Here is a 14,769-nt window from a genome sequence, read left to right as displayed (position 1 = left end):
AGAAAAAAATATTTCACAAAGTTTCATTTCTATTTTTTACATACTCCCCAAAAAGTGAGGGAGGGGAACACTTCAGGAAAATTCAATTTTTAAAATGTAAATTTTAAAAAATGGTTGAAAAAAAGGGGAGCCCCCCCCCCCTTGTTACGTGCCTGATGCCTGATAAATACGTAAGTTAGTACATGGAGGATCAAACATATTGATCATATTACATCATTTCTGAAACTTGAAGTGGTGAAACCTAGTGTAAATAGAGGCAGCTAAGACATCAAAGGCTATATATACACACACACTACAATGGACGTACCATTAAGTGGAGTTAGTGAGTCTACCATAGAACACAAGTCTGACTTTCCATTCATTATCATTACATGAGACAATATTTACAATGTAAACAACACAGTGTTAATAAGAGATTCTTAAATCCATCTATAAGTCTTGTAAGAGAATTTTTGATAATTTGGTTTAATAAAAGGCACGTACATGTAAAATCTTTTTTTTTAAATCGGGGTGGGGGTTAATACATGTATGCTCTCAAAAAAGTGGGGGGGGGGGGGTCGAGGAAAAAGTAAGTGGGTGGTCTCTCCCACCTTAACAGTGCCTAATAGAAGACATGCTCAATTTTAAAAATTATTTGTTTCATGGTAAACAGCGCGGAACTTGTCCGTAATCATGCATGTTCTTGTGTGTATTCGTTGTGCCTATGAAGAAAGGTAGGGGTGGATCTTTGAATGCGCGAGGGGAAAAGCAGCAAGATGTTCCGATTGAAAACCAACAACCAATCGTAACTACTCGGCCATTTCTGCTGGCGAAGTTATTTTTCGCCATTGGAAATGGCCGAGTAGTTACGACTGACTAACAACAAATCATTCGGTAAGCCTCGGTTGATTCCCTTGCCTTCATGGTGGAAATTCGGCCGAGAGGTGCCGAGTGAACATCCTCTTGGTTTTTCGTGCATTACAATACAGAGAACTTTGCCCCCATGTCCATCATGGGGAACCCTCTGTCGAAGGCGGCCGCCGTTGATTTTGGCATACAGTGGAGTTGCTGGGCAGTGGCAGCTGCACTAAAGACCGAAAAGTTCTATGACCTGGCCGGTAAATTCAGTTAACATTGTTAAATTACAAATATATCATTGCAATTTTAAGCTCAAGTAGAGAAGGCCGAATTTCCTCGTTAAGTTTCGGTTTATCGAACCAGTGCGTGATAAAGAGATTTTCTGCAACTTACTTATGTTTAAGTGGATTTTATTGAAATACCCACTTCACCCGTTTTCTGTTGAGCTTGCAATCAATAACTGCTTTCATTTGTTGTAGCGACAAGACTGTTCATAAAGTTCATTAGAAGTTATAAAAGATTTGAATTTGAATATGAATTGCAAACATACAATTACATCATATTTATAGTAATCAAAGTCTGACTGTGAACTTGTTTTATATATTCCAATTAATTGTTAATGATGCATGAATTGGTATAAAAAGTTTGTCTTTCTGATAAACTGTATACAGGGTTATTTTCGCCCCATGTAATTTTCGCCTCTACAGTAGCAAAAAAGTTTTGCCCCGACTTGCATTCACCAAAAAAACATTGTTTTTCTTGAGAAATAATTTGAAACATTTAAATATGCCCAGTCTGAAATTGGTCCGCTGACTGCGAGGGCAAAAGGGGAGAAAATAAAACTATAGGGGCAAATATTTTCCTGTATACAGTAGTGAATATTGAATTGGGGGTCATCCAGAACTAGGCTTGAACTCCGAACTCATAAGTTAAGGGTTAACCAGAACTAGTTATAGTGCTTGTAGACATAAAAGTGTGGCAGTACTGTGCCTATTAGCTATATACATCACACTTCATATACTACATAGTAGTACTGTGCCTATTAGCTATACACTATCACACTTCATATATTTTGTATTAGGTTGACAACAGCATGATCTATATGGCATGGTCTGTTGTCAGTATTGTGACAAAACATTAGTCAGACTGATACTCTTCATGGTTTTTCAGACATAGTAGCATTTTTTATTACGAGCTGTTATTAACCAACCACTTTAAAAATTATAATTTTGTTGCAGGTTCAGGAACATTTCTGTTTCTAGCGTTACAGAGCTTGAAATGGGGCGGTCGCTATCACCTCAGGCAAAAGGTCAACACAGGAATGGTGGCTCTCTGGGCCTTCAGGTTTGATACAATTTGATACATGCAAATGACTCTTTACAATGTAAAACGATAGGATGAAAATTGTCCTGTTTCACTTCTCCCAAAGACACTGAACACAGAAAACTGAGCTTCTATGCAAATTCATTCATAAGGCGTACTGAGGGTCTCATCGAATGGAGTGACTTATTATACTAACTTAAAGATGTAAAAAGTAGTTTGCCTTGATAAATAACACAATGTCTGTTGCTGCCACAGTTGCAGAATTTTCTTGGATACTTTCTCTGTTACGTAGAATTTTGGCTGACAAATAATGCAAAAAACCTTATACCCTTTACATGGATATAAACAAAGCCATTGTTTAAATGGCATTACAGTATATGTTTATATTAGAACTTGGATGTCTATATTGTAGTTAGCTACTTTGAAAATAATTACTGTAAATTCCTTATTTTATGCGAATAATTAATTATGTGATCCTGTTGTTTGGTATCAAATTGCGAGGATATTAAACGGTGAACATTGAACTTTTACGGTAATTTCTTATGCTAGTTCTAAATTCTTTGAAAACAATAGCGAGATTTTAAAATATCTGCAAGGTGGGATTCTCAGGATTTTAAGTGGATATTATATCCTTACGATTAATTAGGAATCTACAGTATTTATTTCCTAGGTTGGGTTTGAATCCTGATGTGCTTCTCGCGATTTTACGCGGCTATTACTTCCTTGCATTTAATTAGGAATCTACTGACAGTACTTGTTTATGATATTGTACATGTAGTTTACTACTATAATGAATATAATTGTATTCGTTTTATTTGCTAGGTTGGGATTGTTTCTGTTCACAAGAATTCTGAAGGAAGGACAGGACCGTCGCTTCAATAAGGTCCGAGACAGACCCGGGACATTCTTTGTGTACTGGACCATTCAAGGTGGATAATACGATCAACTGTTGTCAAATTATTCCACTCGCTGCTGTTTTTAACAAGTTTTGATCTTGCAGTTAAGATAGAAATGTTTTGAATATTTATAAATGAAAATATATTTCAAGGAACAGTTAGAAATGGCTTTCATACACAAGAATGTTTATTCTTTGATAGTGAATTAGAATGTGTGACAGTCAATAAATTCACAATTTCTACAAATATGAAAATTACCCCCTACCTTATTTGGAAAGAAAAATATCAAGTCTTGTGCCAGTGTTTTGGTACATGTTTTAGACTAGTATCTCTGATTGACTGTGTGTAGACAAGGTTTCCGAGTGACCATGTTGTACAATTTCTGCAGGTGTGTGGGTGTTTTTGACCATCCTTCCCACGCTGATCTTGAACTCAAAGAGGGAAGATCGACCAATCACGACGCAGGATTACGTCGGATGGTCAATGTGGGTCACTGGCTTCCTCCTGGAGACCATCGCAGACTCACAGAAATCCTCTTTCAGGGCAAACCCAGAAAACCAGGTAGGAATCACAGAGTCTATCAACTGTATAAGATTTGAACTTTTCAAGACAAATTATGTTTGCCACTCAGCCTTATTCAGACTTGAGTTGTTAAAACAACCATATGACAAGGACTGGTTTGTCTGAGAAATATTAGCATCGATGTGGCTCTCGCAAATCTTGAGTAAAATTTTGCATGCGAATAAAAGTTGGTTTACAGTACCTAACTTTGTATTACTTCTGGTTTGCTTGTCTTTGACCTGTTTTTTTTGTATTGACCTGTATATGGTCTGTTTGCTTGTCCTTGACACATTTATTTTTCTATTTACCTGTTTATGGTCTGTTTGTTTGTCCTTGACCTATTTATTTTAGTATTGACCTGTTTGTGACCTGTGGTTGTCCTTGACCTGTTTATTTTTGTATTGACCTGTTTATGGTCTGTTTGCTTGTCCTTGACCGGTTTATTTTTGTATCGACCTATTTGTGGTCTGTTTAGTTTTGTGTTGACCTTTTTGTGGTCTGTTTGTTTGTCCTTGACTTGTTTATCTTTATTATTATATCAATAAAATATATTATTATATTTTTTTTATCATATATTATTATTGACCTGTAGGGGAAGTTTATCCAGCACGGCCTATGGAGTGTGGTTCAGTACCCTAACTACCTGGGGGAGATCATGATGTGGTCTGGCCTCTACCTGTCCTCGACCTCCGTTCTCCGGGGATGGGAGCATGTCAGTGTCATCTCCCCGCTCTTCCTAATCTTCTTGTTGACCAAGGTCAGCGGAATTCCCCTGCAGGAAAAGTCCGCACTCAAACGCTACGGAGGAGATCCAGCATTCCATGAACATATCCGGAAAACTCCGAAACTTATTCCATTTATCTGGTAGATAATGAAGATGCCTTGTGCATATTAAGTGATGATTTTACAAGTATATGTACAGTGTAGTAAAATTCCAAAACACATACCATTTTTCTGGTAGATAGTGAGTCTTACACTATGCCTTATGATAGTTGATTATTTATCAAGTACAGTGTAAAAATGATCAATTCAGCAAACATCGAAACTCACTCCATTTTTTCCTGGTGAACTTGCAAGTGCCAGATGCCCATTGTTTGACCATTTATCTTAAACAATACAGTGTTGCAATATAATATCACAAAAATGTTAAATGTTGTGCAATTATCTGAAAGATAGTGATAGTTAAATACAGTGTAGACAATGATATACAAATCTTTTCTACCTCATCACTGTGAAACATCCTATTAAAAGGAGAGAGATTAATGTCCAAAGATTAACTTCTGTTAGCCTTTCCTTTATTGTTAGAATTACAACTTAATTAAGCTGATGAAAAGAAAAACTCTTACAGTTCTGTATTTATAAAGCAATTTCTTATTGAGACTGTTACATATTTTACTGTAACGTTGGAAATGTATATATGGACAATTGTGCATCATGAAATTCTCATGAAAGAACATTCTTATATGTTTCATGGGAAACCTTCCAGATAGTTTTACTTTCCAAAAATATTTTGGAAAATTCTCCAATCTTGTGAAAATTATTTTTTGAGAAATTTTACAAAATCATATTATGTGCCACTTTACATGAATTTCACATGAATTTTTTTTTAAATGTAAGTCCTTGCAAGTGATATAAGGCTCAATTACCTGTGGATGTAATACTTGTTGCTCAGGTGAGCACTGTGGTTCGTGAACCTCTGGTTACAATGTAGTCAGTTATTCAAATAAAATGTTTGCACACTTGCACATGTGTTATTATTTTACTGGTAATTCAACTTAGCATGTACTTAGTACATAACAGTGATTTATAATTATACATAAAAATTTACTTTATACATGTATATATTCATAGCTTTACATGCATATATCACTTTGTGTTGTTCCATTCTTCATTAAGACACTGTCTTCTAATACACTGGTTTTCTCAGTGTACATTGAGATTTTTTATTATCTGTCGAAACTGTCCACATTTATGTCTATACACATACAGTTGGAATTTCTCTTTCATGCAGTTTCTCTTTCTGTTTCTTGTTAGAAGTTTACCATGTTAAATCAAACAGGCTAAACCTCACTCGCTGTAAACAGTAGAAAATAGCATTACTTTAATTGCATTTTAAAGCAGTACAGTCAATATACACTAAGTGTAACCAATTATATACATACAGTAGTACGACTTAAGCTTAATTCGCCCTATCGTAAGGAAGACAACTCTCAAGTGGATGAATATAACTACTTGGTGAAAAAAAATACCCTTCTTAAATAGTGAGTTTCAAATGATTCTTAAGAAAATCAAGATTTAATTAACACATGTTCAGTTTACAGAATATTACCGAGCATTGTCTTATACCTCTAAACTTTATTACAGCTTCCCCACACCCCACCCCAACCCATAATCAATTGCAAGAGGGCTGGGTATTCGTGGCCAATTTTAAACTAAAATAATATTCTTGAGAAGAAAAATTCAATTTTAAAATAAACGAAAATATTCAGTGTTTCAGTAAGCTACATAATGTAGAATATCTGTCCATCTGACCTGTGATCTTGTCGTCTGCTCCCCGCTCCTCGCCCGGATCTCGGTCTGGCCAGGACTTGGCTTTCTTCCGGTTCTTGTCCGACTTGTCGCGCTTTTTGTCGAGAGGCGGAAGGGATTTCTTGTGCCGCCTGGACTTGCCTCGCTTTTCTGAATGTATCTCTTCAGACGATCCAAAGTTTTCACGCGCTGACAAGATCTCGTCCGCGAGATGTTTGGTGTGACCTCGGGGTGGGATGCTGGCTTCACTGAATTTGTCTGGACTCTCCGATGACAAGTGTCTGTTGGATTTTATTTTAAAATTCGTTTTGCGATTAAGTGTTTCCCAGTCCTCTTGAGTTTTGTCTTAAAAAGAAAGTATAATCTTTAAGTTCTTTTTAAGTTCCCGTGGCAAAATTAGAGATAAATAAATATTGCCTCCGATGATCAAATCCTCGCTGAACTACTTGGCTACCATCATTATTGTGAACTTAAATTACTTTAACAAATGTGTTTTTGAAAAACAAGAACAGTCGCTTCAAGTAAGAAAAATAATCATTACATGTTTCCTCTTGAAAAAAACATACCCTTGTAATAGAAATATAACAACACTTGAAATATTGCAATATACCCTGCTTAGTTAGATTTTAGGAGACGGTTTGTTCGCTACCTTGACTGTCTTGATCAGTGCCTGAATTCCCAAAGTCCTTCCAGAACTTGTCTACGTCCTCCTGAGTCTTTAGCACGCCCTTCCTTTGTAGGTCATCAGAAAGTCGTACAACCTTAAGAAAGGTTACAGTTTAGTCACAGTATGGAGGAGTTTACAAACCATGAATAAATTTTATGAAATATGTTATGATATGACGGTATTAACCATTTATGTAATAGTGCATGGTGTTTGCCTGCATACTAATGCGCCAGCTTTAATAAATTGTTTTTTCAACCAATCCCATATCCAATGTTAAAGTTTGGGGAAGTTGTAAGAAAAACATGAAGCATTATCCTACAAGTAATGCAAACAATTGAATTTGAAACTATGTTTGATTAAATAGTAAAAAATGACGACTACCAACCTCTCCCCCCGATAAAAAGAATTCCCAGAACATTAAAAAAAATATGGAGTTGGATAGTTTTCGTAATTCAGTTGTAAGAGGGCAAACAAATTTAAAATGTCTGATATATAAGAATTTATTTTAACATTTGTTGATGTGACAATCTGACTTGTAAGGTATAATCGCCTAGGTGTACCCACCTTTCTCATCTTAGACTTGGGGAGCTTCTTGACGTACGGCAGGTCATTCACCAACTCCTGCTTTGGACGTTTCCGTATGCTTTGTTTGAATCGTTCCTTCAATCATAAAAACAAAACAAGCATCATAGCAAGAAGATACACCACGAATATGTATGATTAACAATGTGCATGTATCATAACATTAGAGGTAGACTGATGCCCGGGACGGGTGCTGACCAAACAATGCCCATGTATAGGTAAAATTCATTATATCAACATGTACATCTACCGAGTATGATTCCCTCTATTTCATACGGAAACTTATGGTCAATTCATAGATATATATATATAGAAACAACCAGACTGAAATCTACACGTCCCGTTTATCGATTGGTCAAAACCTACAGGGACCTAAGAAATACATAATGTAGTCATGGAGATGGCAGACTCAAAGTCTCACAGGAGACGATTTGGCTGTTTCTTTTAGCAAACATATCTCCTACTGCAGCTTTATCCATCTTAGGAACTCCTCGTCGCTTATCTTCCTGTTACCTACCTGCTCCTGCGCCTTTATCCTCCTGAGGAACTCCTCGTCACTTATCTTCCTGTTACCTACCTCCTCCTGTGCCTTTATCCTCCTGAGGAACTCCTCGTCACTTATCTTCCTGTTACCTACGTCTTCCTGCACCTTTATCCTCCTGAGGAACTCCTCGCCCCTTATCTTCCTGTTACCTACCTCCTCCTGCGCCTTTATCCTCCTGAGGAACTCCTCTTCCTGTTACCTACCTCCTCCTGCGCCTTTATCCTTCTGAGGAACTCCTCGTCACTTATCTTCCTGTTACCTACCTCCTCCTGCGCCTTTATCCTTCTGAGGAACTCCTCGTCACTTATCTTCCTGTTACCTACCTCCTCCTGTGCCTTTATCCTCCTGAGGAACTCCTTGTCGCTTATCTTCCTGTTACCTACGTCTTCCTGCGCCTTTATCCTCCTGAGGAACTCCTCGCCCCTTATCTTCCTGTTACCTACCTCCTCCTGCGCCTTTATCCTTCTGAGGAACTCCTCGTCACTTATCTTCCTGTTACCTACCTCCTCCTGTGCCTTTATCCTCCTGAGGAACTCCTCTTCCTGTTACCTACCTCCTCCTGTGCTTTTATCCTTCTGAGGAACTCCTCGTCACTTATCTTTCTGTTACCTACCTCCTCCTGTGCCTTTATCCTCCTGAGGAACTCCTCGTCACTTATCTTCCTGTCCTCCCTCTGTTTCTCCACTTTGGCCTGTAGCTTCTGGATGTATTTCTCATAGCGTTCCATCTGTTCCCTGGCCACCGCCTCTATTCTGATCGCACGGTTCTGTAGAAATATAATATACATGTATAGGACTTAAATGACCACTGGAATGTACTATATAGAAGTAACAGAAGGAAACAATTACCATATCTAATTATACTGTGTCAGATTATGATTTTCAGTATATAGAAATCTGTAACTAGTTTTGTACGTATATACGAAGCAAGTTTCATACTATACTCTGCCTATAAGACATTTTACATCTTCAAAAACTTAATGCGGAAACGTTATCGATTTAAGATGCGCTTTTTATGCAAATTGGTATACTCATTCAAAATATGAGCAAAAGCTATGTCATTTTCCATGCCATGGCAACATCTCCGAAATTAATCTTTACTCTGATAACGAAAAATCGACCTCTTCTTGTCTTAATGCATTTTCATACCATATCCTCAAGTGATTTACCCCATTCTCTCACGACCTCTGGTGAGAGAATGGATTTACCCCTTCCCAGTATTGCACCTCTGTCCAATATCGATACTCTCTAAAGAATCTTCTTTCGTCTGATATCTTCATTAGACTACACATTTTTTTCTCTAGTACTGAGTATGCATGGCTTAAATCTGATACATTACTTCAATCATTGATGTATAGGGAGAGAGCGAACGGCCCAGTCCAACTCATCGTAAAAATAAATTGCAGTACATTATGAACAAATCAAAAATCTAAACGCCTTGCCCTATACACTTGATCTTTTGTCTTTGATAACTGTCTGTCTAGAGTCTAGACTTGCAAATTTATTGTTGTCTAATGTATCTATTCCTACTCACCATATATTCCCTTCTATCACTTGACTGTGTGAAATTTTCTGGGAAACACACATACCCCCGCTTGTGTGGAACCATATACATGAGCATAGCTGCTACTTAAATTCTCCTGCAGATCACCCAGATAGAATACTTCACATGAACACTTCCCTAAACACTTTCCAACCCAATAATTCTAGTTTATGTCCAATTTAGTGTATATTATTGTCATCTTATTCCGGAATGTCAGGAGACAAACGTACAGCTTCCTAACTTAATGATATAATGACAAGAACAAAAAAATCGATAAGTGTTATTCATTTTGATCGCTTTAATAACTTTAAACATGTATGTATATAGCTTTTGTTCTCTGATTTACGAGCTTAGTGTAAGTGAAAGGCGACTAGTTGTATATGGAGATAAGACAGATCCCGAGAACTTGTTTCAATGTAGTTTATTTGATGGTTCGGAATGTATATCACCCTCGCCGGTCCATTCTGTGTGTAACTAGGATTTTACATTTCTATTAGGAAATTCCACAGTGAATTAGTAAAAACCACGGAGTTGATTTGTGTTTGGGGCCACATATTGAACTTTACAATATTCATTTCTTTTATATCATTAATTCATCTAGGATTAATAATCAATGTAAAAGGCCTATCTGAGGATCAATAATTTTGAAATAAGTTGCAATAAATAATGCAATATGCACTATCATGAAGTATCATTTTTACGGATATAGTTGTCAAGTAACAAAAATCGATACCCTGTATTTTTATACTAACTATACGAAAAATGCATTTCTAAATTTGACACTACTCAAACTATCATATTGCTTGGATACATTGAATTGACAGAATTAAATTTTTCATATTGTTTAAAAATATTCAGTATATGACATTTTAAAAGAATTATCGTTGTTGCTTTCTACATGAACCAAACAGAGAGAATGTTTCCTGTATGACGCAATGTCTATTTTTAGAAAGCCCGCACCTCTGTGGTTTTCCGGGACTCTGTGCTCAGTATGTCCGGCTGGGTACTTCTAGTCCTTCTTAAACTGTCGGAATACCGGATCTTGGTTTTCTTTTTCTTCTTTTCCTTTCTTGGCTAAAGCAAATTCAATATGTAAAACTTAAAGTTTACAAACCAAATACACACACTGATGTAATTTAATTTTTCTCTGGGAATGATATTTTAACGTACTAGTAATTAAAATGCAAACAATTTGGGTTTGCGGATATAATTAATCAATGATAAAATATTTTTTTATTGACGCTGTTAATAGGGTCTATATTTAAAGTCATTTGTTAAGCTAAGAGTTATCTCTCTTAAATTAGGGCCAATACCTTACAACTTGGGACATACATTATCAAGGAGTAAGCGATCTACCGTTTTCGCTGTATAAATTGGGGATACCAAGGAAGGAGGAGTAATCTCTCTTAAAGGAATGCCTATAATTGTGCCTTAAAATATAGGACATAAACAAAGTCATGTGATACCCACCGTCTCCTCGCTGATTGGTTCGCTGTACAGATTGAGGATACTGGGGAAGCTGGAGGAGGACCTCATCTTGAAGCCGTATCGGCTGAGGCGGGACATGGGCGTGTCTGTGTTGGCGGTGTAGTTAGAAAACGTGTCCAGCTGTGTGGAGGACGTGCTCAGGTTGTCCTCATGGTACTGGTCCCCGGACTCCGTGTACAGGTGACTGGACGGACCAGAGACCATCTGTAAACGGGAACAGAAATTAAGTAGGTTCTACAGTCTATACACAGGTGACTGGAGGGCCCAGAAACCATCTGGAACCAAGAACAGAAATTAAGTGAGTTCTATAGTCTATACACGGGTGACTGGACGGACCAGAGACCATCTGTAAACGGGAACAGAAATTAAGGGGGTTGAATAGTATATACACAGGTGACCGGAGTGCCCAAAGACCATCTGGAACCAGAAAAAAAATTAAGGGGGTTCTATAGTCTATACACTGGTGACTGGAGGGTCCAGAGACCATCTGGAACAAAAACCAGAAATTAAGGGAGCTCGATATAGTCTATGAAATAAACCCTTGAACCGGAAACGGAATTTATACTACACACAGGAACCAGAAAGAAAAATTAAGGACGCTCTATACAGGTGACTGGACGGGTCATAGACAAACTTGAACCAGAAACAAATTGTGCTTCACTGGAGTCAGAAACAAGCGAAATTAGACCACGGTATACTGAGTTAACCATTTATCTGCACCTATATTCCTCGCCAAGGTAAACACGGGTTATTTCTGTTGATAAAAAATATTATATTGTTGTCATTCAACATTTTCATGGGATATAATGTAATGTGAAAATGTAGTATTGATGTAATTGATTCTTTACTCTTTGTTAGATATTAGTCTTATGGCATCAACAGAAACACGGGGTAAAGTCAAACGTTGTTCTTTTTCATCCAGTTGAATGAACATTTACCTAGATTTAAAAATGTGGTTAATGTATGTTTCAGAAACATGTTACAAACCTCAATTTTCAGCTGCCAATCTTTGATTTGGGACAAATGTTCATTAATATTTTATGAAAAAATATCAAAATTTGGAGTTGACGACTTTTTCAATTATTATATTACAAAAAATGTATATTATATTTTCAAAACAAAATAAATTGTATTAATATTAAATATTACATCATCTGTAATTCAGGATAATATTGTATAATATTTACATTTTACAGTGTCTATTATTGTTCAAAGAAAAAAATTGAATACTTTTATCATGCAATGATGTAAAGTGAAATAAAAAATTTACAGAACGCATGCGCACGTTCAGATCTTTGTTTCAAGTAACTAAGATTAGTTAAAAAATAGAATGGACAACATCGTCTTATTCTGCTGTCCCGACCCAAAGTGAACATATACAGCGCAATCATATATAACAAGTCATGTTTTATAAAACTATATTTACATTTTCAATTTCCAGTATCATTGTCTGTGACAATACTACGAATCAAATTTGTAACGTATAGTCAATTGGGAAAAATTATGTAACAAAACTGATAAGAATCATTCTTTGAATATAATGATGTGATCCATTGCAGTCGGGCGTGATCAAATCAATCCTAAAAACATTCGGATTTTATTGAATTTGATCACCTCCCGACTGTATTTGATCACCTTATAATACTCAAAGCAGGATTGCTTACTCCCTAGTTTATGCTTGGATTAACATGTAAGTTACTATAGGACTGATCCAAATGTAAACGGATGCTGCGTGACTTGAGAGACATTCAGTGACACGTCCTATCAGTTTCAGTAACACTAGAAGATCTGTGCGGCCAGTGTGAGGGAAGGGTAAACATTGTAGACTGCCGGGGTTTAACTTTTTAAAATCTTCTATAACCGTATAAGTCTAAGCTCTGAGGTCTTTAAACCTTTAATACTTCCATACATAAACTGAATGCGTTCATTTAACTTCTGTAAAGTGGCAATTTGTACAGTACTAGTGCTACTAGTATTTCGTGTTGGGAATGGCGGTGGCAACATTAAAACATAATCGTCATGGACCATACACATTGTACAACAAAGCTTTATAAAGTCACGAGAAAATATCAACCGAAATGTATGAAAAGCCTCAAGATGGACTGTTCAAAACCATATTCAATTGGATAATACAATCTAAAAAAGACATCAACATTGTCGGAATGTTATTTTAAATGAAAAATGTAGTTTTAACGGGTTTTTGTGTGAATTATCAATATTCAATGACTAGTATTTGCACCATATCAATACGTTATTAATAAATGAATTAATTGGCTATACATAGAAAACAAAACTAATATACGATTCGCAAAACTTTTCTCTTTAAAAAAGAACTCGGTAACAACAGTCTTCAAACTCATTTAATTTGTTTTTACATGTTAAAATTGACACAGTTAAGGATACTGATAATATCCATATGTAAAATCATATAAACTCTTTTAGTTTAGAAGGTACAAAATACTATAAAAAATGGCAAAGCCCCTTAGGTTTCGATGTACTCTATGAAATTATTTTACAATGGTAAGAGTAAATGCAGATATCTTGATTAGTAATGTTATTAAAACCTGGATCTTTAAGACATCTGCAAGATTGGAGGTCCTAAAATTAAAACCGGCCCAGTGTTCTACATCAACTTTTTTAAAATCTAAATTAATTACTGGTAAGTTTCCGGAGTCGGTGCCCGTTGTCCGATGGAATAAGCAAAGAGGATCGGTCACTTTTAATGTCCCCTTATAAAATTGAAATACGTAAATCTTTTTACAGTTTTTGGAGTAGAAGGTATTGATCAATATGCACAGTCTTACTGGTTACCATTAGAATCAATATAATTCTTACCGTGCTGGCCACTGTAGTAGACATTTCCTTAGAGTTTTACTGAGGAGATGTTAACCTTACATATTGTTTACCGTACACAGACCCGCCATTACATTTATTCAGCAGTGTTGAACGGATTAAGACAAAGAAGTAACAATGAATTCAAAGGCTTTACTTAATTCTCGTTCTAATCATATTGAAGGCTGTTACTTAATAACCAAATTAAAAGGTCGGGCAGCGATTTGGGTTCTAATACACACGCACGATTGTCGATTGACAACTTTGTTGAAAATTTAGCTGAAATGCATTTTATGCAGACTATGTACCATTTTTTGTCTTTTAAAATAGGATATTGCGTTGTAAAATAAATATTTCATGTGAAAACACAACTTACATCTTCTTTGTGTAAAACTGTTTAAAAGGTTCTGAAAAAGCAGCGATATCCACGGCACGGAAAAGGGTTCCATATACTTTTCTTAAAGAAAATACGAGATGTAAAAAATAAATTACATAAAATGAAAATAAATTAAATGTACTTGTCAAGCTTTAAAAAGTTACCTATCCAGTTTTTGTAGTTCTTAACCTCTGTGGACCTCTATCATGTTCCTACATGTAAAAGAAAAGGCAAGAAAGTGATTAAAAATGGAAAATACCAATTATTTATTAGATATTTTGTAAATTTGAAATGTGAAACATTGTTTTTAGAAATACAATACATTGTGTATATCGGGACTACATTTTGACTTCGAGGGATCAAGGATTTCGAGATCAAGAGTTCGAGAAATCAATAATAATTCGCTCAGTTTTAAAGGAGAAATTGGATCTAGAGACTCACTATGAATGGTGTAGAATTTGAGAGATCGATGTTTGAGCAATCGAGAGTTACCTGTATGATTTTTCATGTATGATGTTACAGAGAAAATGTTATTTCAAATTATACCAAGTCAATGTAGTCTTCAAAAACTAAAAAAATACATATAAAATAT

The 14,769-nt window shown here is 36.0% G+C and overlaps 2 protein-coding genes across 2 annotated transcripts; one reads left to right on the top strand and one right to left on the bottom strand.

The window, feature by feature from the left end:
* The first annotated feature begins 939 nt into the window (after nt 1-939).
* On the top strand, nt 940-5,359 carry LOC128164028 (uncharacterized). The gene is made up of 5 exons (XM_052827744.1): nt 940-1,097; nt 2,076-2,181; nt 2,983-3,089; nt 3,445-3,617; nt 4,210-5,359. The coding sequence occupies exons 1-5, from the start codon at nt 983-985 to the stop codon at nt 4,483-4,485; spliced, it is 777 nt and encodes a 258-aa protein (XP_052683704.1). The 5' UTR covers nt 940-982; the 3' UTR covers nt 4,486-5,359.
* A 3-nt stretch (nt 5,360-5,362) lies between these two features.
* On the bottom strand, nt 5,363-13,946 carry LOC128164024 (uncharacterized). The gene is made up of 8 exons (XM_052827739.1): nt 13,805-13,946; nt 10,952-11,173; nt 10,442-10,555; nt 8,553-8,705; nt 7,378-7,473; nt 6,796-6,907; nt 6,150-6,491; nt 5,363-5,691 (listed from the first exon to the last, which is right to left on the bottom strand). Exons 1-8 carry the CDS (start codon nt 13,826-13,828, stop codon nt 5,678-5,680), a joined length of 1,077 nt encoding a protein of 358 aa, XP_052683699.1. The 5' UTR covers nt 13,829-13,946; the 3' UTR covers nt 5,363-5,677.
* Between the last annotated feature and the right edge of the window lie 823 nt (nt 13,947-14,769).

Source organism: Crassostrea angulata, chromosome 9 (genome assembly GCF_025612915.1).
Source record: "Crassostrea angulata isolate pt1a10 chromosome 9, ASM2561291v2, whole genome shotgun sequence".
NCBI lineage: Eukaryota > Metazoa > Mollusca > Bivalvia > Ostreida > Ostreidae > Magallana > Magallana angulata.
The sequence above is the reverse complement of the archived record's forward strand: the minus strand, read 5'-3'. Positions and strand labels throughout refer to the sequence as shown.

Bases quoted from the DNA above. Each gene is read 5' to 3' on its own strand.
- LOC128164024 (XM_052827739.1), bottom strand. From the start codon at position 13,828: ATGTCTACTACAGTGGCCAGCACG. The intron at 11,174-13,804 runs GTAAGAATTATA...TCCCGTTTACAG, and splicing joins CTACTACAGTGGCCAGCACG to ATGGTCTCTGGTCCGTCCAG. The intron at 6,908-7,377 runs GTGGGTACACCT...ACCTTTCTTAAG, and splicing joins CCAAGTCTAAGATGAGAAAG to GTTGTACGACTTTCTGATGA.
- LOC128164028 (XM_052827744.1), top strand. From the start codon at position 983: ATGTCCATCATGGGGAACCCTCTGTCGAAGGCGGCCGCCGTTGATTTT. The intron at 1,098-2,075 runs GTAAATTCAGTT...ATTTTGTTGCAG, and splicing joins AAAGTTCTATGACCTGGCCG to GTTCAGGAACATTTCTGTTT. The intron at 2,182-2,982 runs GTTTGATACAAT...TTTATTTGCTAG, and splicing joins GTGGCTCTCTGGGCCTTCAG to GTTGGGATTGTTTCTGTTCA.